General features: G+C 39.5%; 1 protein-coding gene across 4 annotated transcripts in view; it reads left to right on the forward strand.

Moving 5' to 3' along the window:
- Positions 1–27,936, forward strand: part of PLXNA1 (plexin A1) — a 257,688-nt gene that overhangs the window by 142,870 nt on the left and 86,882 nt on the right. For all 4 annotated transcript variants that reach the window (XM_063426252.1, XM_063426255.1, XM_063426254.1 and 1 more), the window contains exons 5-8: positions 16,073–16,173; positions 18,390–18,513; positions 19,839–19,992; positions 23,351–23,450. In XM_063426252.1, the coding sequence (XP_063282322.1) occupies positions 16,073–16,173; positions 18,390–18,513; positions 19,839–19,992; positions 23,351–23,450 (479 nt within the window). The remainder of the gene's footprint in view (positions 1–16,072; positions 16,174–18,389; positions 18,514–19,838; positions 19,993–23,350; positions 23,451–27,936) is intronic.

Here is a 27,936-nt window from a genome sequence, read left to right on the forward strand (position 1 = left end):
TTCTGAGCTGGGTATAGGGAAACGGGTGACTGGTACGTGTCACTACAAAGTCCCGTGTGAAGGTCACGAAGATGAGCCTCCCCCGTGGAACTGGGAGGCAATGAGAGAAGGGGGGGGGGGGGAGGGGGTGTGTTCAACTTGCCCATGCTGGGTTAAGTAGAGCCTGCGCCCGCTGTTATTAGTAACAGTTCGGGGCTCCTGAGCGGTAAGTCTCAAGGCCTAGTGTCTATATGTCGAGGCCCAGGTTGGGCAACCATTTCAGTGGTGAGGCTGAGGCCAGTTTCTGTGTGCTAGGCTTGGGGGGGAGGGAAAAAAGGGGGGGGGGGAGGCTGAGTGACCGTACTCACGTGGGTGCCAAAAGTCCTTCGTGCTCAGCAAGTCCCGAATGGGGATAACCATCATAGGGAGTCCCTTGGAGTGTGAGAAAAAGTAGGAAACAGGCTGGATCCGGCATCGCCGTTCTGGTAGCTGTATAATCTCTTAGGCCTTGGTCCAGTCCGCCGGCACCTTCCGTGGGGAGACTTGTGCAGTGGTCATTTTATGGTCCGGAAACAGGCCCCATATCTTGAGCTTGTCCATTCCCAGAGTCGGATCTTCAATCTTCGTTAGGGAGCCGTTCCGCCAGACGAGGAGTTTAGTGGGGAATCCCCACCTGTAGGGTATTTTGTTGTTTCTCAGACATTTCGTGACGTTCACAAAGTCCCGTCTCCTGGCCATTGTCATCGGTGAGAGGTCAGCGAAAAGTGAGATTCCTTCGTAGGTGGCCGGCATCGCTGAGGCCTTCCTTTGTGCCACCAGCACAGCTTCTTTGGCACTATAGTAATGCAGTCTTGTCACTATGTCCCTTGGGACGTCGTGTGCAAGGTTTTGAGGTTTTGGCACTCGATGTGCCCGATCTAGGCGGAGGTCCGCCGGTTCTAGGTTTGGCTGGATTGCCTGGAAAAGTCGCTGGAGGTAAGCTGGCAACTCCTCTTGTGTTACTGTCTCAGGCACCCCCCGCACGCGGATATTGTTGCGGTGGGAGCGGTCCTCCAGATCTGCCAGTTTTTCCATAAGGCGCTTGTTGTCGGCTTCCATTTTTTGTATTTTCTCCACAATGGAATCATTTGCATGGCAGAGCTCGTCCGTTTTTTCTTCCAGTGCATTGACTCGCGACCCCACTTCATGGATGTCTTTTCTCATGTCAGAGACTGCAGCTTGGAAGTCAGCTTTCATAGAGGTGCGCAAGTCTTGCAGCATGGACGCCAGGCGTTTTTCCGACACAGAGAGGCCCTCAGCGGTTGCTGGCCTCGAGTCTGTGTCTGATCCTGCCTCTGAGGTATGAGATGGTGAGTGGGAGCCGCCGCCATCTTGCTCCATGCGTTGTTTGCCGCCTTTACCCTGTCGGAAGAAATCCGAGGCCCTCTGTGATTTCGGGGGTGCCATCCTGTGTGCTGCCGGGTGTCCTGCCGTTGGGTACCTTTGCAGGTCGTTTCGGGCTCTTTTGCCGGTGTTTTGCCGCTTAACAGGCCGTTCCGATCACGGAGCACTTACAACATGCGACCGCTCCGTCCGACCGGAAGTTCCGCCGAAACAAATTGTTTTTAAGTACAGAAAATACCAACCATTATGCAAGCGCTTAGTCGATTTACCCTTTAAAACAAAGTTTCCGGATTCTACAAGTGACACTTCACTTGTATAAATTTGCCCCGAATGACTTGATCATACCACCTTTCTCCCACAATTCGTTGTGTATTCACAAAGTTGCAGAGTTTTACTTCTGTCATGCTGTCCTCCTTCAGTTGAGGAAGGCTCAGGTGGTGATTAAAGCGGTCAACGGATACCTTCCTGATGAAATGGCTGTGTCTGGCAAAACCAGCAACAACAAAAATATCTATATACATATGCTTTATATATTTTAGTAAGTAAGCAAGAGGACTGGTTTATATCAGGACAGGCGTCATCATTAAGATGTGAAAGCACAGCAGCTTGAGTGGATGTCTCGATACCTGATGTGGGTGGAAGTTGGATGGTGAAATGAAAATGAGGCATCATGCAAGATGCATTCATTCAGAGGATCTTTTTGATTCTCTTTGCAATCCTAGAATGCAAGCTTCAAGGGGAGTCTTTCAATGGGTGACAGTTCTTACTCCGTTCCTGTCTCAGTGGAACCTGATGGATTGAGGGATCAGAGTCTTGCAGATTTCAATGCCTTTATTCTCTTCTTAAATGTGACAGCAATCTCACTCAGCTTCTCTCCTGCTAGAATCCTTCACACCCTCCCTAAATCCAAGTTATAAAATATATAATGGTTTTGTAGTTGGCTTTCATAACCTCTCATGAACTCCCTCTCCCATTTGTAAAACCTGGAAATGTATTTTAGGAATTCTCACAAAAAAGCAAGTTTTTCAAATGCTGTTTATTGTGGCAGTATGTGGGTGATGCAATTTATGCACAATGTTTTTAGGGGTTTTGTTTTCTTTAAATGTTTTTATTGGGAGTATATTTTAGTGTTCGAGCCTCCTAAAATACAGTTGTGCAAGGATGGCCAAAAGGTAGACCTCTAGCTCTTAGAGCACTTGCTTTACCACTGTATACAGCAACTGGGGATTTCTTTTGGGGTCTCTCTTAAAGGGGGAAAAATGGCATTGTTATTGGAGACGTCTTTGTGTTTTTTTAAAAGACCACCATGTGACATGTCTTCGTACATGGTGGAACCATAGGAGCAAGGGTTGGGAGAGAGATACCTACTAGATGTTCTCCTTCCTTTGCATCACTTTACATTCATCTTTAGCTATTGGCAATGAATCTTGTGATCATTTTGTACTCCTGCCCATATGAAATAAGTGTATGGAATGTCTGGTAAGACAATGTGATCTGTCACGTATTTTCTTGAGTATGTTCAACTCATTGTGGTAGGCTGAGATCGTCACTTCTGATGATGTCAGCCAAGGAGGCAGATCAGGGGCAGAGCCAAAACCAGCAGACTGGAATAAAGATAAGAGAGTACTATATTTATGCGACCAGTTGGGACAGGGGGTTTGCATAGTGTTTTTAAAACATATTTCCTGGTGTTCCTGACCCCCACAATTTGCTTCAACTGCCCCAATTAGACACACAACCATTTTTTTTTTTTAAAGTGACACTGTTTGACACTAACCACTCATTGAAGTGTCACTTACAGTGCTACATGTAAAGTGAACATAAATCTGTGTATACATGGGTGTACATGTTGCCCTTAAAGTGCTCCGCACTAATACAATATTACAATCAAACTTTGATTTTTCATTATAGAAAATCTGGGTTTTCCACTGAACACTCGCTAGAAAAGTGCATGTCAGAGAGTTGTAGAACATGCTTTTTAAGCACAACATTATTGTTACAGTAAAAATAAAGAAAGGGTTAAAACTTACTAAGGATGAAGTTTGGAAAATAGTGGATTGCAGTTAATTGACAACTGAATTGTAAAATTTAGACGAAAATGGCTAATTTGGACTAATTCAAATTTAACATGTTGGCTTTTTTTTTTCCTCCTAAATATAAAAATGATGTTATCAATTCATTAAATTCTGTGTATTCACTAAATCCAGTATTGTGGAAAATGGTAAAGGAATTGCAATATGGAGACCAACATAGTCAAACAGGGGGGATGGAGATCTCTGGCCCTGCTCTCTTCCCTAAGTTTTACCTATATGAACCTCAGACTAATAATGAAGTGCTTACATTTCATGATCCTTGTAGTTATTGGATGGCTTTTCTGAGGCCCTTTTCTTTGTGTCTGGATTCTGCTCAAGCTCAGCTCTTACCTTTTCCTTTTTGTGGTGTTGCCCCTTTTGTTAATAAAGCGACTATATTTGATCGGGGTTACAGTTATCAGTGCAGCAGAGAATGTAATTAAATGCACAGTTGTAAGTGAGTTTGAAGGACCATGAAGGATTTTAATCAAATGTAGAGGAGCAATTAATAAAATGCCTGTAACCCTCCCATACTGGCTGCTACTCTCTGGGGCTCTAGCGGCATGGAGTACAGTTGCTGGGGGAAGGTTGTGGATACAAGATATGCTTTCATCTTCTAGAATTCCCAGTGGAATAAGAAAATAGGATTGCCTGTTAGAAAAGCTATCGATCCGGCCATACAGATTTCTTTACCTCGCTCCCAGTACGCCTACCGTCCACTCCGAGCATGAGATAGAATGTTGCAGTCCTGTGCGTTAAGCACCTTTAAATTAAATGCTTCTTGTAAAGGAGTGTAATTTAATTAACCCTAACTCTTCCAGAGTAGCCAGCAAGACAATGCAGACCTTGATATAAATCAGTTGTGCTGCAAAATTAAGTCTATCTACCTATTAGAGTGTTTTTTTTGTGTTGTTTTTTGCATAATTAAATGTTGTGTAGGCATGCATTAAATTCATCCATCAATCATAGGTATTCAGAAATCCGAAGTGGAAACTGGTTCATCCATCTGTGTTTAAATAAAGGTATCTAGAAAACCGAACCCGGAACTGGTGTACTTTTTGTTGAATCTTGGGCATCCAATCCAAGCTCGGAATGGATTCGCTCAGCAATTTTTAAGCAGGAGGGATTGTGAAATCTAAAATGAGTAACATGTACAGTGTAAATAGTGGATAACAGTGGATATCAATAAACCTGTGCCTAAGATTGGGTCCCACCTATGTTTATGCAGGAGAGATAACTCTAGAGTTGGGCACCCCGTCTACAAATGCATTAAAAAGTTAAAAAAAAAAAAAAAAAACCCCAACAAAACACTCACTCTCTCTCTCTCTCTCTCTCTCTCTCTATATATATATATATATATAGAGAGAGATATAAATATAGAAAGATAGATAGATATATCTTTTTATGTCTAGGTGACTTTACATTTATTATTGTCAAGTTTACTATTAACACTGCCTTCACTTGTCCTTGTCCACATCCCTATCCCACCTATTGTCATTTTAGTCATTATACTCCTTGCTTTGCAGTCATTGCTGGAGGAATTGAGATCCAGATACCTCTTACAGAGACCCTGTCTAACAGGGACAGACCACTGTTCCCCCTCGTGTTCATCCTTTATTAGCCAAAATTGCAACTGGGATTATAAATGGTGAAACGATCGATTGCATCCTTGAATGATTTGTAATCTTCTGTTAAAAATGGAGAAAAACGAAACGGATGGGAAACTCTAAAGAATTTTTTTTGTTGTTACTTAAGGAAAGCTGCCAGCCAGCTCATCGATTTTAATCTCGCTAACTTCACTTAAATTTCTTATCTCCCTCCGAGAGCAGTTTGGAAGGTGCCCAAACCTGTCGGATTAAGATGGGGATGCCTTTTTAGACTGTTCTAGCACAACAGCCATAAACTTTGCATTTCTCTCTTTATTAGCCGGTATATATATTTGTGTGTATATTTGTATACACAAATATATAATAGATATAATTAGGGAAATTAAATCAAAAGCTTTTTTGGGGGGCTGGGGGGAGTAGATTATCTGACAAACATGAGTTTGGGGATAAATGTAAATAGTGCATTATAATTATGTTCCTTCTAGGCAAAAACAGTCAAGATTTGACTATTGCAGAGTCTGAGAATTTCTCCAAATTGGCTATTTTAGCCTTAATATTGCAATTTGCTATTTAATTTGCCACAATTTAGAGTTTAGTGAATAACCTTGGCTGTGCTAGGAAAAAACAAAAACAACTTAAATGTGTGAAGAGGAGGTGGGGTGATTGTAAATTCATAGAAATTGTCATGCTCTTTATTGCTTTACGTTGGCAACAGTCTTGCATAAACCAAGAATGATCAAATTGAAAAGCATGGTTTCTCAAGTTTGATCTTCACACGAATGTTTATGGCCACAGGCTCTTGGAACAAAAGAAATAATTTTTCCGGATCCCACTTGGGAATGCAGACTTAATTCCAATTTACCGTTTATCACCCCATTTAATTTCTTTCTCCTGTTAACCATACTCTGTGTGTACGGAGTATTTAGTTGTCTTTCAAATCTGGCCTGATCTGACAGCCTCACAGTGAGTCCCGCACCTCTTGGAAATATACAATTAAATTAAATGGACCATACTGTCCTTTCTTTTCCGTCCTTGAAATATGTCCCTGGTGGTTGAATCAGGCCGTTTTTATTAGGCCAGTTTCATGTGAGCTTCACTTTCTGCTCCTGTTTGTCCTCAGGCTGGCGACACGATGTTCAGGTGATGTCCTACGCTATGGGACAGGTGGCATGGAAGGTGTCCTTCACATGATAGATGATCTAGCCCAGTTTGTGGACCGCTGATGCATTAAAGTTGCTGTATCTAGTAAGGTTGAGACTCCAGCTGCGCGCTCCATATCTGTGTACCTCATGCTTCGTTAAATAGTCCTTCTAATGCTCTGGTAATCTGTTCTTCGTCTTTTCGTACCATCATCCTTCATTGTTATGTTGACGAATATGCCTTTTACTATGGTACATACAATCTGTATCTCATGAGTTTACAATCTTCTAAATAAAAACTAGCAACTTCCTTTTAGTTGAACAAAATGCTATTGTTGGCAGAGCATAATAGGAGTTGTATTTCAGCAGGAGTTAGATATCTTGTTGGTGGCTAGGAGTTGTATTTCAACATCAGGTAGATGTTGGTTGCTCCTCCTTATCTTGCAATGGTTGCTTTCCCTATGTGCCTTTGGTCTGGAATGACAAAGAAAGTGTTACGGTATATCCCTAGTCATAGAGGTAACGTAGCTTATTTGCCATCTGTAGGTTATTGGCAAACCTCATAGCTTTATGCCTGATTTCAGGCCTTGTCAACACAGACTTTCATCCCTCTAAATACGTTATTATTCTTGAGGATGGCATCATTTAAAAACTGTTTTCTTTAATTTGAGAGCAGTTTGTTGGAGGTGGTATTGAGACAGGCAGACAATCCTCCATGCAGTATGTTGCAGGCTCCCTGTGTTAGAGCTTGTTGAGCTTTTACATGTCTTTAATTCATAAAGTAGCCTCCAGCATCAGTAATTTCAGCCACAAAAGTTAAAGACAAATCATAAGCAATACTGTGCGGAATTTAATTACCTGCTGGCCTGCAGGCAAATATTAATATATTTCAGAAATGCCATTGAGTGTAGTGAATTCGATGGAAGCATCTGGTGCTCAAAACCTTTATTCCTTGGGATGTGGGGAAACACGAGCCTCAGGAAAACACTGTGAAAGGAGCTGGTTTGTGATGTTTCCCTGTTCATTGTCACAGGTGTCTTTATTGGAGCGTGAGTGGAGTGTTATCACAGGATACATTGATTCATACCAGCTTTAAAAGGAAAGTTAGTTTTGTATGTATAAATATGTGTGTGTGTATTATGCTTCAGACAAATTTCATTCTGTCCAATCTTAGGGCAACCCACTGAACTAGCAAATTCTGTATCTCTGAAGCAGCATATGGACGTATAAGGGAACAAACGGCTAGCACTATGGCCGAACATGCTCGCTTGATTTGGTATTCAGAGCAGTAAAATAATGTATAATAAAATATAAAACTGCTCTCCCCTCCTCACCCCTCCTATCTGTGAACCACATAAATATCTTCAATATGTATATATTTGGCCGTACACCTATTGCCACCTATTGCCACCTATTGCCATATTTTCATCCCCTTTTTGGTTCATCTGAATATCTTTCCATGGATAATAAGGTCCTAAACTAAATTTAAGTTTCTGAAAACAATGGTTAGGCAGAATAACATTTTTCATTGTGTGTGTGTGTGTGTGTACATTTGTGCATGGTGAATATGAACACCGCCTCAATGCATTACCTGTCCCCCTTCACCAATTGGCACTTGTCCGTTCAGTTTATTTTCCCCATGAGGACAACTGTATAACTTTTATAATATGTAAACGGTTCTAAATGGACATCTGTATATGAAAAGCGTTGTATATTGAAAAACCCACATACAGTGGACTATTGATAATATTTTATTTTCCATATCCCATTAAGATAAGGAAGTTGACTAGGGTCTCAGTGGAAATTATCACTGCCCTACGCGGTATAAATTCCATACTGCCGGCTTTCTTGGCAAAGGGCAAAATAAATATTTTCCAATGTAAATGACATTGAATAAAAAATGTAATTGACTTCTAAACACCATTTGTCTGTATGGTTTTAATTTAAAAAATCTTAACCTTGTTGTAGTCATATTTATGTACCGGTATATACTGTGTTTATGAGCAATGCAAAGTATCCTAAAGCTGCATGTCATTTTCTTTTTTTTTTTTTTTGTGGTTTCTCTTCTACCATCGTGTGTGGAGTAATAAAAACAGTGTTCTCAGATTCCGAAAGAAACACCCTAAGAGATACTGCACCTTAAACATTGCGTCTCGTCAGAGCTCTGCCAGTCTCCATGCTAATGTAATCAGCGTGTGTTCCTGATCACGCAGCGGAGTGGGGAGCAGAGCTTCAATGAACCATCTACTTACTCTTGTTCTTTCAGCTGCCGAATGAGTTCAATTTCTAGCTCCATAAACTGGTTTCAGAGAGCATTTTGCATTTTTGCTCAGTTATTTAACTCCTAAACGTGTTCTCCATTCCAGTCCTCCTGCATTAACAAATCAGTTTAATTTAGCCAGACAGATACATCTCGTTTTTTATTATTCTCACTTTTTTTTTCTTCTCTCAACACCAGCGGCCTTCTGGCTATTGGACATCCGCTCTGAGCGTGGATTGGAGTCTTGGATTGATTGTATGACCGCATTTAAACAATGTTTAAATGTTTTGCATTGTTTGGAATTCAAAAGATTAGCTTGCAGAGGCGTAACTAGAAACCAAGGCGCCCCGGTGCGAAAATTCTCCCCCCCATACGTCTACCCTTGCTCTCCTATACATCTCCTATGCAGACACTCACACATATACAGAGACACACAAACATATATATCATATATACAGGCACACACACATACAGAAACACATACAGACAGACAGCCACGCGCATTGACACAGACAGATACAGACACGCATATATACAGACACTCATACAAAATGTTTTAGTCACCGTCCTGTTTCCTACCTTTTATGTGCATGGTGACTTTCCCTGGGGTCCAGTGGTGGCTCAGGCTTATGAGAGTCAGAGTTCCCACTCTGACACCCTCCTCTCCTTGCTCCCGTGCGGCTCCCCGGTGTAAGCTAGGAGGAGTGACCGGAGGCGTCACTTCCTCCCAGCTCTGATGTCATCTCAGGGGGCCCTGTCGTGCTGTTAAAGTGCCGCAGCGTTGACCGGGCCCCCTGGTAATGCATTGCCATCCGGTGACCCTAAAAGCATGTGACTCTAACAGCATGTGCCACCTGATGGTCCCCTTCAATGTGGTCCAGCAGTTATACCACGTTACTTAGTCGGCAAGCACCGCGGTCGCAGGTGTTCACAGGGCGGCCGGGCCTCCAGGAGAGCTGCGACCAAGTTAATTCCGTCACTGTTAGCTTGGGGGTACTTGGTTTTGAGGTGGGAGGGTTTAAAATACATTATTGAAATTGTGGAGATAACATTTACATAAATGTATGCAGTTTACTTTTTTTTTTATCGTATAATAAAAATGAGATTGTATTGAAAATTAGAGCCAAGTTGAAGGAGCAGCTGAATATCTCTACCTTAGCACTTTGTGCATTTTAAAACCACCAGTCATAATATGAGAATTTAAAGGAATACTATAGGGTCAGAAACAGAAACATGTATTCCTGACCCTATAGTTTTAAAAACACCATCTAGCTCCCTTTACCCTCCCTAAATATAGTATAGTCTTATCTTTACTTCAGTCTGCTGCTGCTGGCTCTGCTGGTTCTGTGATCTCCCTGCTTGGCTGACACAATCAGAAGTGTTGAATTGACCCAATCATAATGCTTTCCTATTGGAAAGCTTTGGATTGGCTGAGACTGTCCAGGAGGCAGATCGGGGGCAAAGCCAGCACAAGCTGAACACAGCCCTGGCCAATCGGCATCTACTCATAGAGATTAATTGAATCAATGCATCTCTATGAGGAAAGTTCAGTGTCTCCATGCAGAGGGAGGAGACACTGAATGGCAGTGCTGCACACTGTGCAGCTCTGGCCCATGAAGCACCTCTAGTAACCATCTGAGGAGTGGCCAGTGGAGGTATCCCTAGGCTGTAATGTAAACACTGCCTTTTCTCTTAAAAGCCTGAAGGGAATATTTACAGGGAGTGCAGAATTATTAGGCAAGTTGTATTTTTGAGGATTAATTTTATTATTGAACAACAACCATGTTCTCAATGAACCCAAAAAACTCATTAATATCAAAGCTGAATATTTTTGGAAGTAGTTTTTAGTTTGTTTTTAGTTATAGCTATTTTAGGGGGATATCTGTGTGTGCAGGTGACTATTACTGTGCATAATTATTAGGCAACTTAACAAAAAACAAATATATACCCATTTCAATTATTTATTTTTACCAGTGAAACCAATATAACATCTCAACATTCACAAATATACATTTCTGACATTCAAAAACATAACAAAAACAAATCAGTGACCAATATAGCCACCTTTCTTTGCAAGGACACTCAAAAGCCTGCCATCCATGGATTCTGTCAGTGTTTTGATCTGTTCACCATCAACATTGCGTGCAGCAGCAACCACAGCCTCCCAGACACTGTTCAGAGAGGTGAACTGTTTTCCCTCCTTGTAAATCTCACATTTGATGATGGACCACAGGTTCTCAATGGGGTTCAGATCAGGTGAACAAGGAGGCCATGTCATTAGATTTTCTTCTTTTATACCCTTTCTTGCCAGCCACGCTGTGGAGTACTTGGACGCGTGTGATGGAGCATTGTCCTGCATGAAAATCATGTTTTTCTTGAAGGATGCAGACTTCTTCCTGTACCACTGCTTGAAGAAGGTGTCTTCCAGAAACTGGCAGTATGACTGGGAGTTGAGCTTGACTCCATCCTCAACCCAAAAAGGCCCCACAAGCTCATCTTTGATGATACCAGCCCAAACCAGTACTCCACCTCCACCTTGCTGGCGTCTGAGTCGGACTGGAGCTCTCTGCCCTTTACCAATCCATCCATCTGGCCCATCAAGACTCACTCTCATTTCATCAGTCCATAAAACCTTAGAAAAATCAGTCTTGAGATATTTCTTGGCCCAGTCTTGACGTTTCAGCTTGTGTGTCTTGTTCAGTGGTGGTCGTCTTTCAGCCTTTCTTACCTTGGCCATGTCTCTGAGTATTGCAATGCACACCTTGTGCTTTTGGGCACTCCAGTGATGTTGCAGCTCTGAAATATGGCCAAACTGGTGGCAAGTGGCATCTTGGCAGCTGCACGCTTGACTTTTCTCAGTTCATGGGCAGTTATTTTGCGCCTTGGTTTCTCCACACGCTTCTTGCGACCCTGTTGACTATTTTGAATGAAACGCTTGATTGTTCGATGATCACGCTTCAAAAGCTTTGCAATTTTAAGAATGCTGCATCCCTCTGCAAGATATCTCACTATTTTTGACTTTTCTGAGCCTGTCAAGTCCTTCTTTTGACCCATTTTGCCAAAGGAAAGGAAGTTGCCTAATAATTATGCACACCTGATATAGGGTGTTGATGTAATTACACCACACCCCTTCTCATTACAGAGATGCACATCACCTAATATGCTTAATTGGTAGTAGGCTTTCGAGCCTATACAGCTTGGAGTAAGACAACATGCATAAAGAGGATGATGTGGTCAAAATACTCATTTGCCTAATAATTCTGCACTCACTGTATACTTACCAGAACAAATACAATATTATAATTATTGGCATTCATTAAGCGGCAACATATTCTGCAGCGCTATTCAATTGGGAAAAAGACAACACAATAAGAAAAGACAGATACAGCAGATAGATGATAAGCTGTAGTTGTTCTGGTGACTATAGTGTCTATTTAAAGATTTTGTCCTAATTGCTATACACATGCATATTTTAGTTAGTGCACCGTTGGTTTCAAACCCTCTAGTGATGCAGTTTCTTTCCGTTCCCTATCGTCTATCTGTGGTTAGTGAAATGCGTAGAATAGAATTAGTAAATTGGAACACCAATGCTTCAGGATGTAACTGAATATGGGAAAAATGTCCCCTGGCATGTCAAATCCCTATATTGATAATAAGTCTTTAAGGTTTGCAAGTAGCGATGGAGGAAGATATCAATATAAACATGAGAGGAGTGGAAGAGCAATACCGAAATTGTAAAAGAGGACATTTAACAATAGGGATGATTATCGTTAATAATGTACCAATATTGTTTGTAGTGCATTACAACAGTAAAGTAATGCATCAGAAAGGTACTTTCAATAATTGTAAAACATACTTATACATTTTTATTAAATGTAAATGTTCTTATGTATTGGACTTTTTTTTTATTATTAAGCTAGATTAGACTAGAATTTAGTACACAAGTTTCTACTTGTTTTATCTGTGTATTTTATCCTGTGACCTTCTGGGGTGATAGATGGGGGGATGGACAGACATAAAGGCTACAATTTTCTCCTATAAATGGGGTGGAGATGTACTGTACTTTTATGATTTGCCTGCTGTCAGCAGTCATTATTGGTGAGTACCCCTGGGAGGAAAGTCTTGCTTTTTATCTTTGGCATTAGATTTGGTGCTGTTGCTTAGCAACATAAACATGTATTGGGATGTGATAAACGTTCTATCCCCTGATGCTTTAGAGGTGTAAAGAATGATGTGCTGCTTATTAATATCCAAATGTATTCCAGTTACATCAGAAAAGTTTGATTGCTTCTCTAGATACACTATCCAGTAAAAACTTACAGGATAAACGGGGCAAGATGAGGTTGTAAGTGAAGGTCAATTTATGACTGTCTCATAGTGAATAATGGACAAACATATATCTACATACTAGGTGGTGACTTTATTAGATCCACACACTATAGAAAGCATGCAGACATGGACAAAATGTTTAACTGTCGGGTTTGACCAAGCATGAGAATGGGGAGGACACTTGATTATAAGAGACTTATACTGTGGTATAATTGTTCCTACCGGTAGAAACCCCTACCACTTTGGGGTATTCATCCACAATTTTTTTTTTATATATTTATTTTTCAATTTTTAGAGGTTACGAAGAATATGGCAATATGCAAATGCACTCTAGTGAAAAGCCAACATGTTTAAAAAGTCATATTCAGAAAGGCATCTCTGATTTCTTACCATGTTAAAGCTTAAAACAGATCAGATACAATACTTAAAAACATAAATGAAGCAATTGTTAACGATAGAAGACTAGACCAAAACAGAAACGTAGTCTGGCCAGATCATTCCTGTTGCCACATGCAGTGGCAGAATCAGAATTATGCATAACCTTTTTAATGTAGTGTTTTAAATGTTTCCCTAAATACTGTTAACTGTAGATATCCATAAAACCAGACCCTACCCTTTTTTCCAAACTAATACTTCAAACCAGTCAATTCTCAATGTCTCAATGTAAGCATAATTCCATAATAGTTTCTCGATCAAGACTGAGACCTCTGTATACTTCAGTGGCTTCACAGTCCCCAGAACATTTAGGATGAGATGAAACCAATGGTTTTTGGCCTTTCGTGGCCATACAATTTGAAAGAGCTGCATGATTTATTCAACAGGGTCCAAAGGAACCCTAATTAGTCCAGGATGTCCAGAATTCTAAATGGAAGTTGTTCTCTCCCAGTATGAACATAGATTGCTTACTGAGCGTAAATGTGTTTATGTATATTTGTAACACAAAACAAATATTTTGATAACTGCATATAATGCTGTGTGTTAGAGCTGTTTATACTTGTTGGCTGTGCAGATATTGCCTGTGTTTTGTTTAATTTGGTATGTATTAGAAGTTGTTTAAAGAGATTATTGCGGAAACCTAATTAATTAGTCGACCACTCTGGAATTAAGCAGATTTGGTTTCTACACAAAAAGCAAATAAATGAACATTCCTTTTTTTTCGTTCCTTTGAACAATTGGAAGGATTTTTAGGGATTGTAATCCCATTTTAATAATTTATGTCAACTGTGTGGCTCAATGAGAAAATATATGTACAGCGTTTATATACACAATCCATAACCGTGAAGAAAACAATTGGAAAATATTGCCATCAATGGGTTCTGGAAATCAGCCACGAGAACAAATTGTGTGTGTGTGTGTGTGTGTGTGTGTGTGTCTGTCTGTCTTATTATTTCTTATGATGTGTTCAGAACCCCTTGATGATGTTAATTTCCTGGAATGCATGCTTTACTATTCGTATATAGACGTATATTTCCGGTAGTGTTGATATATTAAACATTAATTTGTGCAGGGTAAATACAGCTGGGGGAATATTCTACAAACTGCTGTTCACAAACGGCACCTTAGCCCATTGTTTGAATGGATGAATATAATGTAACACAATATAACCATACATTTTTATTCTCCTGATCTTGTATTGTTTTTTTTTTTAATATTGTCCCAGCCCACTTTTGAGTTATGTGTATTTGCATCCTTCTATGCCTTATATTATATAAAGTTCGTGTTTGCTGCCATTCTACGTGTTTGCTCCCTCTGCGGGGAGGGAGATCAGCAGGCTGATTATTGTAAAGGCTGTAGATTTCTTTAACATTGTCCTTTCTGTGATAGCACTGTTTCAGTATGTTGTGCATAGTAAGGCCTGTTTCAGGTTAGAATGGATCTTTAACATTGTTTTATGTTTGCATTTCCCTTTAATGTCCCTGCATTCTGTTGTCCCCTCAGTTAGCTTCCTAGTCAGAGTGTAAGCCACTGAACTTGCAGACACATTGTTTAAATACCGCTGCTTAGCCAGAGCAGTTTCCAAACCAGCTCAGCATAGGCTCAGTGCTGCGAGATTCCTCCTCTCGGGCCTCTCCCAATTGATATTCATACTGCAGTTACTGTGCGAGTGTTCGGCACATGTTGTTCTTCAGTGCAGAATTAAGGGTTTAATGAGCCCCTCTTTGTTACATTAGATATGAATATTTAGGGCTTCGAGGTGTGGAATGCACTCTGGCACAGATCTGAGTTCATGGGTGAAACGTTGCTTAAACCAGCAGTCATTGATTACGGGGCCAGTGACATAAGGAAATAATGCACACGTAGCATAGCAGAAGATATGGCACTCAGCCATGAAACACATGGTTTTATTTCTTAGCAGAATTTCCAAGGCACTCTAGGTCTGCCGGGGCCACAACTCTGGGATGTTTACTTTAAGTACACGGTTATGAAAATAAACATATTTCTTTAACAGTTGTGAAGCGCAGTGTGATTGAGTTTTGAATAGTGTGTATAGTTAGTATACGTCGATCTATAATATGCTCTATACTTGATTAACAGGACATTTGTTTGATCACACAGTGCTAAAAATGGCAGATTGTTATCTTTTAGTAGGCATTATTTACTGTTTATTCCTTTGAGTTAGAGGTTACTGAAAAGTAAATTCCCAAATGTTTTAGAACATTTAAAGGCTGTCAAAGCAACATGGGAGTTGTAGTTCCAGTATAACTGGGGAGATCTAACATTTGGGCACCTCTAGTGGCCAGCAGGAAAAATAAATACGAGCAATTAAAGAAGTGAAAAACTCAAGTTAAAAAGGAAATGATTGAAGTAAACTCACGTTCAACTTAAATACAGAAACTAAAATACAAAAATTCAGCATTAATATAATAATTAGTCTTAACATATCAACCCTCTTTTTGGGGCAACATATTTGGTTTATGCGTTTTGTTTTTTAAACTAAATCCGGAGTTGTGTAGAATTGATGTGGCAAATTTTAGGTCACTGGAAAAATTCTTATTTTCAGCTGTTGATCCAGCTCTGATAATTTGGGTGTACGATGTATAATTCCAATGTCACTTATTCATATTTCCCAATTAACTTAATATACCCCCAATATACCCCAGATCTGGATATAAAATCTGTGAGAGGTGCTTTTTTCTTTTTTTATTAAAACTGTGTAATGGTTTATCATCTGTGCAAACAAGCATCTGGCTTAAATTGTTTCATTAAAATCTGTAATGAGTAAGTGTTTAAGATAGCACAATTAACACTCTCCTGGGTGTTGAATGACTGTGAACCCGCACTAACATCACTGTGTGCTTGCAGGTGACCCGTGTACCGGTGGAGAGTTGTGAGCAGTATCAGACCTGTGATGCCTGCCTTGGTTCAAGGGATCCCCACTGCGGCTGGTGTGTGCTTCACAACACGTGAGTTCATCTAAGTTCTGCTATATCCTGGGGTGCACTTGCAAAGCTTTCTCTCTGATCTACTGTGAATGACAACAATGGCCATCGTCTACTAAGAATAGCACTTAGTGGAGAATTCATCTCTCCAGAGCTACCTGCAACCCAGCAAGTGTTCCACTAGAGTTCCATTGCTATCATTGGTAGAATATGCAAATATAAAGAACAGTGATAAGAATGGCCTAAATAAAATAACAGCCTTCCAATGTCACAGTGGAGGGTAACTATTAGCCAGCACCAGTTGCTGGATTTTCTAACGTGGAAAAATCGAACATGGACTCTAAGGTAAGATAATTTACAATGTGGAGTAGGTGTGAAAAATCTTAGACAATAAACGTGTTGCAACTCCTGGTATGTTGTATTCAGATGTTTGACAACAGGTTACTCCATGGCCTGCATAACATGCCATGCCCCACTTCCCCGAATAACAAAGGACATGGTATGCCCAGTGCATAAATCTATACAGTTATTTTCAGCCCCCCTTCCATATATGTGTAGAATTATTAAACTCCATGAAAATGCATTTATTAGCAATGTCTAGAATCTAGATGAAGGGATTGCTGGAAAGTTTACTGGCACATTATAAACCCAGCCATTGGTGAGACAGGCACTTTCAAAGGCTACGTATAACACCTCCATACATTAATCCAGTTATACTTGTCAAATACATTGACTTTTAGTACATAGACCCTGAACTCAATGGCTACATGTTTACCATAGCTCATAAAAGCTCGAGAAGTTTTTTTTAAACTCTCCAGTTTAAGAGTTGGCATGCATGACCAGTGATGCCAAATCTCTCTGCAGCATTATGTCTACCCCAGAAGGAGACAGTCTTTGCAAACCTCAACACAGCAATCCTTCCTGAAGTATTTTGGCTTTGCGTCTGGCTGAACAAGCCTGGCAGCTGTTGCCTTGATAATCCCCCAAGGTGCACGGCTGCCAATATAGCCGGCAGGTAGTGTTTCAAGTGTCCAGTCTTACTGAGAGCCGGTGTTACCGCCGCTGTGTTAAAGCAGAATCATTTCGGATGTTTGGGACAAGAGAACTGTCAGTCTCTCACACTAATACTTCCTCTCTCTGCTACCCTGCGTTCTCAGCTGTCAGGGCTCCTGCCGAGAGCTTCACTTTTGATGGAAAAGATTCTCACCTTCTTCTGAGCTCTATCACCTTTAAATCCCTGTCCAGACAACCAATTAAGTTAAAGCACTCTTTGATAGAATGGCCGGTGTTCTGGTTTTTTTTGGGGGGAGGGGGAGGGAGGGAATATGTTTTGTAGGATAGCAGTGGAGGAAAACAATAACATTACATCATTAGAAGTACAGTATATAGTTTGCAGTGTTGACGCATGTATTTTTTACTGGCTTGCCTGTACGAGGATAAATTGTGATTATTCTATACGATTCACTCATGTCAATAACTCCCATCAGTTATGTGTTGTATACATATTCGTAGGAGAACAATAATAATCCAGTTGCTGTGCATTGGCCTTTAATCAAGTCTGAGAAATTGAATTCTTGCACAAGAAGTGCAGTTAGTCGCTTGAGGGAGAAGATTTTAAATGGGGAGATTCACAGTTACCTGTCACCTTGTCAGTCGTAGCTGCAAATAACTGAGCTCAGTCTGCACTGTAACTCATTACTAACCAAATGTATTGATTTGTTCCCTTTTACCCATATTTACTGGATTTTGGTTATTTCAGAGAGCTCTGGATGGGAGGGGAAGAGCAGGTTAGTCTGTATGTAGAGCAGCACAACGTTGTATATAGTTTTAACATGTTAATCATGTAGGGTGTATTAGGCAGTACCAAAATATTATCTGATTGTGCAATATTCTTGCCTTTGCAGAGTGTTTCCTTTTCTTTTCCATATTTTTCCCTCTATATCACCTACAAATGCTCTATTGTGCCTGTTCTATTTCCTAGAATTTTGGCAGAGATTTATCACAACAAAAACAGGTGGGTTTTTTTCCTGGTGCTAAATGCTTATTAAGGGGCAATTACCCAGGAAACTAATAGTTTTCTAAGAGCACTTGGCATCCATACTAGCTCCTGTTTTGCACTGATAAATCCCCCTGCCCCCTTTGTTATACAAACTCTTTCTACCCTCAATTTCAGTTTAGTTTCCGCTTTTCCTGCCGACGTATTTGTGCTTTCTTTTCATTCCAGTTTTATTCCTATTTAGGTGTTCACGAAAAGATAAGTGCGAACGTGCAGATGAACTTCACCGTTTCACTTCCGATCTTCGTCAATGTGTTCAGCTAACTGTTTATCCAAAAAACATCTCCGTCACAATGTCAGAAGTCCCGGTGAGTGATCAAAACTGTCTGGATCTTCTCTGCATTTGATTTGCAGAATTTTTAACAGTTCTAAAATACCTGATATATAATTTATACAAGTCCTGTATAAACAGCTCTCTGAAACCTGGTTATTAATAAAGACTGTACAAAGGACAAGACCGTAATCATTTAGACTTGCCTATGTATAGGTAATCGTTAGTATATGGGGTAACAGTTTGTTGATAAAAGGAGAAATCTGACTCCCGTTTTGGAGTGAAGGATTTTTTTTCTTTTTTTTTTCCTTTAGTTTTCACAGAGTTTTTATCTACTTTAACCCCTTAAGGACACATGACATGTGTGACATGTCATGATTCCCTTTTATTCCAGAAGTTTGGTCCTTAAGGGGTTAAAATCAGTAACACAGAGAGATTTGTAAACTTGATGGACTTGCGTCTTTCAGCCTATATCTTTATGTATCTATGTACAAACATATTACATGTCCAAGTCACATCATTTTTAAGTCCTATATTACTAAACATGCATAAAAGTTAATCGCTACTACAAGCCTGGAGAGTCTATAGCCTACTTATCAGAGGGGAATTTCCATTTGTGCCAGTGTTGTAAGTGGAGCTTCCCTCCTATACCCTTGTATAGGGGTTGTCATCCCACTGTGCAAGCACTCTCAGCTACCCAGCAGTGTGGCCAATAAAGGCTGCCGATACACTGAGCCCTGATGGAACGTGCACGTATAGGCTGAAGTGCGCCATGTATTTCATCCTTAGTGCAGCGTGACCACATTAAAACATGTACTTACATGGTGCTTTGCAGAAGTACTCCCTTAGCTATATGATAGAACTGCTCTGTTGTGGGATCTGAAGGACTTCATACTATGTAACCTGAATTTATAATAGCCTTGCTTTTCTTTCTACTAAATTATGAATTAAAATCTAGTCCTCGAAATGTTTTTGAATATTGGAATAAGAAGTCCTGCACATAATGTCTCCCAAGTAGAGTATCCAGAATCAGCCATGTTCTCCTATGCTCATATTGCAAGGTCCATTCGCCTTACTGGTCCCCCCCCCCCCCCATTGTTTTCAGCATGCCACCTGTTTGTTTTTAATATTTGCACTTTGTGTGAAACATTAATCTGGCATCATACAGACAAGCTTGTGTTCCCTGCATCCGATGCGTGCTTGCAGCCTATGTGTCTGGAGTGACCTTTTCATAGCTGTGTCAGACCTGCACAGTTGGGTTAATCAGTGCCTGAAAATGTGATTGACAACATAGGAACGGCTACTAGTAGAAGTGTAAAGTAATTCTGATATCATGTTTGCAATCCCCTTGTCTTTTCACAGATGGTTTTACAAGCCTGGAATGTCCCCGACCTGTCTGCTGGTGTGAACTGCTCCTTTGAGGATTTCACAGAAATGGAAGGACACCTGGAGGATGGGAGGATTTATTGCAGCTCACCTTCTGCAAAGGACATCATCCCCATCACGCGCGGCTATGGTCAGTAGCAGTACTATATGATTTGCCAAGACCCCTTTGTTAAGAATCAGCTGTGCCTCAGATTAGAGGGCAAACGTCGTCGTATATGCTTACGACTTGGGCATTGAAAATAAATAAAAAGCTATTTACAAAAAAAAGAGGGACAACCTCTCCGAACAGAAATATATCATACCTTCCAACAATCCTGGGTTTGTATTTGTTCTCCTGCTGCTTGGTCCTTGGTTTGTACCCTCGTGTCCTGCATCTGGGGACACTAGCTAACTGTTCTCAGTGTGCTTAGCTCTCCATTAGACTAACTTGCATTGCAGTCAGTGCACATAGGGCATTGAGCCCATGCAAAGAGCTCCTCCTACATTAATACAGTTATACTTGTCAAATACATTGACTTTTAGTACATAGACCCTGAACTTGATGGCTGCATTTTTTTCCATGGCTCATAAAAGCTCTAGAAGTTTTTTAAAATCTTCAGTTTAAGAGTTGGTGTACATGACCCGTGATGCCAAATCTCTCTGCAGCATTAGGTCTACCCCAGAAGGAGACCATCTTTGCAACCCTCAACACAGCAATCCTTCCTGAAGTATTTTGGCTTTGCGTCTGGCTGAACAAGCCTGGCAGCTGTTGCCTTGATAATTCCCCAAGGTGCACGGCTGCCAATATTGCCGGCAGGTAGTGTTTCAAGTGTCCAGTCTATCTGAGAGCACGCATGACGGATGGTCAGCCTTCTGTTGTTTTGGAGCAGGCTGACATGCCCCCTTTTCTAGGTAGATCCCACACCATTTTTTGGGCAAATCCATCCCTTTGAGCAGCGCCAGTCAAGCAACCTGCGCTACTAGCATGCTCCCTAAAGACATGTCATCCCACACACATGACTCCATATCTCCCAGTGTTGGAAGGTATGATATATGGTGGTAATCTTCAAGTATCTAATGTCTTAGGGATTTTCACTGTGAATTTACGTGAACTGAAAACCGAACTGAAAGAATTTGGGCTGGTTTAGACTGAATTTAGCAGTTTAGTTTAAAATTCACTCTTATTAGATCACTCCTAAATAAAGGCTACGATGTCCCTCTAAGGTGGAAGCAATATCACTTATTTGTTTTCCTTTTCATTTCCTTTTTGGCTGTATAAACTGGAGAGTTTAACCCCTTAAGGACCAAACTTCTGGAATAAAAGGGAATCATGGCATGTCACACATGTCATGTGTCCTTAAGGGGTTAAAGTCACCTGCCACGGCTCTATATATGGAGAGGGAATAAGATTTAACTTAAAAGAAATGTTGCATGGTTGTGTAAGTGTCCGTTAATTATGGAGTGCAGATGGTGGGCAGTCTGAGTAGGAGGATTTAGATGGCGCAGTATGGAGTTCAGTCGTCAGAGAAGGGTCAGCTCTTACACATGACACAGCGTTAGGAACTGTAGGCGTCAGCGACTCTCGGCCAACGGACAGACGGGGCCGAGCTGTTTGCTGCTTTAATTGTAACTTCTTAAATAGCTGCTTCAGCCGCACAACAAAAGACCCCAGTCTGTCAGAAAACGCCTACTCAGCTCTTACACTCTTTCCTTTAAATCTGATTTTAAAGAGCCAGCTTTTGTTTGAAGACACAAGCTTCTGTGTATTTTCTTTTTCTTCGTTCTTTCTTTCTTTCTCCAACATGCTAGCCTTGGTTCAGCCCCTTCTGCTTGGTCTCTTCATTAACTCTTCATATGCTGAACCCGAAAACCATATTTCAGCCCCAGTGGCTCAATGGTTTCATTGATTAAATGTGATGCTCACATTTACAGAGAGCAAAGAGTGAGATTCTGCTGCTAAGGGATTGTAGGGTAAATGTTTAGAATTTGTTGAAGTATAGTCTAATTTCACTTATCTCTAGTATAGTCAAGTAATTTACATTTTAAAATATATATTTTTTTAAAAAAAAATTTTTTCTTTATTTGATCTGTTTGTTTCAGTGTATGTAAAGTTCTCATCTCTCAACTTTTTTTCCCTACATTATGATAGCCGCCAACACCATAACTTAATCTTTGTTTTTTACGACCAATGTTATTAAAGCAACACTATAGTATCAGGAACACAGACATGTACTCCTGACACTACAGTTTTAAAAACACCATTTTGGTAGCAGCCTACCTCTGTCCTATCCCTTGCTGGCTCCGCTCCTCCTCTTTGGCTGAGATCATCAAAATTGATCATCTCGGCCAATCCAATGCTTTCTAATAGGAAAGCATTGGGAGGCTACTGCATATACGCAGCAAAACTTTAATCATACAGCAGGTCTTAGTTGTGATTAATAACTTGTTAGCTGCCCAGCAACCTCGGGTCTAGACCAAGAGTTTCCATCTTTTTAAATTTGTGGTAGGACCTGAGATTACTTTCCCCAGCTGTGGATGACCATTCCAATCACTTCAGTTCTAAAAATGGAGATACTCTTTAATAACATCTACATCCACACTAATATCTTTACCTTTTTCTGTATGCTTGCCCTTCGGTTACCACTATACATGCCATTGTTATTATTATTTTCTTTTTTTCTAATAGAATACGCCACCTTCCTTCGTGGACATGGTTCATCATTAATCCTTTTTTTGTTCTTGTTTTGTTTAATTTTTGTCCATACATCTGTGTTGTTGCCAGCAGTGAGCACAGTGTGTGTAGGTGTAAACAGACTGTTTTTGGAAGATTTCAGTGTTTCTTTTCCACCTCAGAGAAAGCATGGGGGGGGGCTGCCATAACATTTTATAAATACTGCGTCTGCTTTTGTAGCTTTCACTAAGATTCTACCTTTCAATGTAAAATTGCACGTTCTTTTACCATTTATTGTCTTCAGAGTTCTACACTGGATGTTTCTGTCGTAGACGCGGCTTAAAATTGCGACTCTTTCAGGTTTTTTTTTGTGATGTTTGTTATTTAAAGGGGAGCTGATAATTTACAGGATTTTTAAAATAGTGTTTACTTATCCCAATATGTAACATACATTTATGCATTTGTGAGGTGTAAAAAAAAATAAATAAAAATAGAGAAATTCACACCATTTTTCTGCAACTGAGCACCGCCATCTTTACCTGGAATTCAGCAAAGCGGAAGAATAAAGGAAAATGTAAACAATGTTTTTATTTCTCTTATTCAGTTGCAATGTTTGTCCTGTTTTTTGTCTTGACTGGATTAATGTGTAATTTCTGAGATCTGTAATTTATATTGAGAAGCAATTTGACTAGCAAAATGCATAGATCCAATGTATTAGTAAAGTGATACTTCTGCATAGTGTACATGAAAGCAGCCAGGAACAGTAATTGAATGTAAGGTGTTTTGCTGCTGGCTGAGGTCAATTCTTACTTGATTTGTTAATTCTATTACCTTGCAGGTGATAAACGAGTGGTAAAACTTTACCTGAAATCCAAAGAGACGGGGAAGAAGTTTGCCAATGTGGATTTTGTTTTCTACAACTGCAGTGTTCACCAATCGTAAGTTCCATATATATTTTCATTGTATCAGCTTCTTGGATTAATATCCCCCGTTTACTCTAAAGGAAACCAGTTGCCACATGCAGAATGTTGACCCAATCATGTAAAGTATAGTTCTTTGCAATGTTAATGTAGATCTTACCGAGGTTGGACAATTTTAGGCTCACCGATGATATCTGATTACTTACCCCCACTCCGAGGAAATATCAATTTTTATTTTTATAATTATCTCCCTTTCTTGGGTAGAGTGCAAAAGGAGAGGAGACAAAGTAATACACAGTGGGGTAAATGTATCAGTTTTCTGTTCTAAAGTACTAGACATGGGGTAATCAACATGGAAACCAACATAGATGTTTCATTGGTGACTACTTCCATTTTCCATTTTGCACCACTACAAAAGTGTTAAATTTAAACAGAATGGTCTCGATTTAGATACCCATTGTACAGCGCTACGGAATCTGATGGCGCTATATCAATAATAATTATAGGCATACATTGATGATACCAGAGTTAGAGAATTTTTTTTGTGCCTAAATGTTGCAACTTGATTTTTAGCTCGCATTCATTCACTGTTTACTTAATAAACCCGTTAATAAATTGTAATTGTAAGGATGCCTTTGCCTATCTAAAGGCTGAATTCAAAGGCTGCAAAATAGTATTGATCATATAATGATGATGATTTGATTCCGTTTGTATGAATGTGCTGAATGCGTATCAGATATACCCATCCACATCTTCTATGACCTTACTTAATAAAAAAAAAAACTGCCTGGCACAAGCCCTGTGGGCACATTTAGTAGCACATAGTTGCTGTCTTCTTGCACCACAGTGGCCATTTATGATTTAATGGACATCATTTGTTGGTTGCTTAGAGAAAAGAACACAAAGTTCTGCTCACTGAGTGAGAGTGAGCAGGCATTAGTACGTCTGTTATTTTGCAAACCTGTATGTTCTGTGTCATTTTCCTTCCCACTGATTGACTCTTTTATTATGAGTTTGCTAATGGAAGCTTTCCCTAGTTCTTCAGGCGGACCTTTTTTTTTTTTTTTTTTGGGAGACAGACGGGTGTTTTTGTTGTGCAAGCTTTTGTTGATATTGCTTATTTAGAATAGACATGCCATTCTGTCTTTCTTTTAACCAGGGCTATTCACAATCCATATCTGTAGGCCCAGGGGGTTGTAAAAGGCCCCCTTTCTCTCCTCCTAATAGCCTTTCCGAGCTCCATTGCTGCTCCTTTCACAGCCGGAATTATCACTTATTTTTTCCCCAACAAACTGGTGGCCTTGTTTTCCTGTGTTTTAAGTGCGCCTGTCATGGAAGGAAAAAAAAAATGACATGGTTGCACATTAAGGAGGGCAACATTTCATCAAGTGTTTTCTCCTAGTAGTAAAGTGCTGTATAAATTATTAGCTATACATCTTGCTAGACATACTCATTTTTATGCAAGGTTTTCAGCAAATACCTACATGTTTCCCACATTAAGGTATATAATTTTTAGGGAGATAAATAATGACCATGACCATAAGCAAGGAGCAGCTTACAATTTGGCACTGTTTGACAGTACTGTCAATCTTCTCTGGTCTGTAACAAACAATCATTAAAATATTATTTAATTATTCACAAGGGGAACCTGCCCGGTTCTATAATTACCTGTTACTGTTATTCTCCAAAGAATCTCAATAAAAAAATGTTTTTTTCCAAAAAATAAATATTGTTTAATCAAACCTTGTTGATCACACATTAAATGCAAGTTGTTCCCCTTTAATGCCAACATGATTTTACCATAAATTAGTTTACTGTCACCTAAGTTGGTTGATCGTCTTTTATAACCCAGGACATACTTGAAAACGAGAGAAATCTCAATGTATCTTTCCTGGTAAAATATTTTATAAATAAATAAATAACGCTGGGGTTCTGTCACAGGGCACAGTGTTTGCCCTCACCCACCCCCCTTTTGAGCATATATCCTTTGTCTTCACCATACTTTTAATAAAACATTATTACCTTGTTGTCATTGTTATTACTAAGAAAAGAACAGTACAGTAAGTATAGATATATTTCCATTTGTTTTTATGTTGGCATTAACTTATAATGATGTTTACAATAGTAGAGTCTTCTGAATTCCCATTCTTTGCCCTAAATTCTTCTTCTTTTACCCTCAAAATAACCCCACAAACTCTACAGGGGTGTGCCAGCCAGTTACCCCCATTTACTCACTCACCTTCCGAACTCACCAGAGAGTGACGACTTTGCACAATCTTTAAATTAATATCCGCCGCCGAAATCAAACTGCATACATTTGCATAAGGAGCACACCAATTAACATGTTTGTAGGTAAAGCTAAAGGCTTCTCATTTGGAAGCATGAAGAGAGAGAGGAGACTTGGATATGAATTTCATCCCCTTTGCAAGCAGCTTAATTAAATATTTCCTCAATGATGTTGTTGTGATTTTTTTTCTTTTAATTTTTTTTGTGTGTGTGAGTGTCATACAGCTTGCTATTTTATGGCTGTTGAATTTGTACCCAGAAGAAGTTCCTCGGGCCATCTCCTGCCTCTCTACGGAGAGTGTCCTACCTTGACATATTAAAAGTCACACTCCAAAGGGGGGGGATTTGAACGGATTCACGGATTCCTTGAATTTACAATGCAGATCTATCTTTCCCTTTGTTATGCCTGGAAATTAATGTGCCACTCTTAAATAATCTCTGGCTGTTTACAAAGTTTAAGGCTGTGATTCTCACTGTTACCCTGGAGACTGTGCTCTGGGTACTTTGGAGGATTTAAAATGTATTTGCTTTTGAATTAAAATGAGATTTGAAATAAGATTTATTTTTTTCTTCCCACTTGATGTACTTTGTCCCATATCTCTTGCCGTACACAAATAAAATCAAGAACATAATTATATTTTGGAAAGGGAGCAGCCTTAGTGTAACTCTCTTGCCACTTTGTACCTCATTGGCCTGGCACTACCTGTTAATCATCAAAGTCTATGAGCCTTGGTAATCTGAGGCAAATTACCAAACTAGAATGCTTGCACATAAATGTTCCATATTTTGAGAAATTGAGGTATATATGTAAACGTTATGGAACGTTTAATTTATAATTTTGTAATTTAAAAAAAATAATTCTGCAGGCAGGTAGCTGCAATTAATGTGTTCAAATATAAGCATTTGTGGCAGAGGATCATTGCTTTGAATCAAAGATGCTTTACGGTAGGTCACTTGCTATATTCAGCCAATCAGAATCTCAGCTATTCCATTTTAAAAAAAATATATTTTTATTTAAATTCTCCAATCTCTCCCAGGATTTAATTCTCTGCTTTCTTTAAAATGCAGGACATCTTGCAGCATTTAATCACAAGCCACTGCAAATTTCAAACACATTTCCCATTTTCTCAATGTGCTTTTTCCTATAGAAGCACTCGGAATTAGGATCTAATGACCCTTTAAGAGGGAAATGTAAATATTTTGCGGTATATGGTAGTTTATTGGAAAGTTAAAAGAAAAGTATTTTGCTTGCATAGCTACATTAAATATACAATATCTTTCCCTCAAACATCAGCCAATATAGATAATTATGTAATATTTGGCAGCAGTTTCCTACCCTCAAGTAGCCCTGTGTTCTTAGCATTACGTTAGAACCTATGAAGTCATTATTAAAACTATTCAATATATCCCCATGTCATTCCTTGGATTTATCGTAAATACTGAAAATGGGAGTGTTTTGGTAGGTTTTTGAGGGCATTATTAACAGATCGCTTTGTGCCAATAAACTGGTCATTGGTAGATGAAAGAAACAGACTAATTAAAAGATAAAACAATGTAACTTTCATTATATTTATTTATTATTTGTTCCTTATTCTTGATGCATGTCTCCCTTGTTTAAAATAAAAAAAACTATTTGCCATTATAATTATTTATTACAGCACAGGGACAGACTCCTCCTCTAAGCCAGGTAGTTCCTCGTCAGTTAATTTTTACCTAATCATATGCCAGTGTGATACTTCTAATAGAGAAGCATTGAGGTGACTGCTTCCTTGAGAAACATTAATTGACATCATGCAGTGATGATGCTGAATTTGAAGACCTTTAAGAATTTAAATTCTTCAAGAAGAAGCACTAATGGAGTTATGATTTTGGACAGATGTAAATATAATTTGCATTGTCAGAAGAAATCTTTGCTTATAGAAATAGAAATCTCTATTTACTTAGAGAGTCCCTTAAAATGCAGAAAAGCTATACAGAATATTTTTCCAACTTAAAATATGTATTGCAGGTTTTTATTATAATAACAGTTTGGTGGAAACCTGACACTGTTAAAGGTGGATTTTTCGCCACTTCTTGACACACTGAATGTGACCTCTTCTAAGAGTAATTGCAGACAGTGTTACTATGTGCGTGTCTAAGTATTTAAATCACTTTATGAAGACTGTTTATTACCCTTTAGTGTTCTCTGTTGGAAAGAATACATGTTCTGGGGTGAATA

This window comes from Pelobates fuscus, chromosome 7, assembly GCF_036172605.1.
Source record: "Pelobates fuscus isolate aPelFus1 chromosome 7, aPelFus1.pri, whole genome shotgun sequence".
Taxonomy (NCBI): Eukaryota; Metazoa; Chordata; class Amphibia; order Anura; family Pelobatidae; genus Pelobates; species Pelobates fuscus.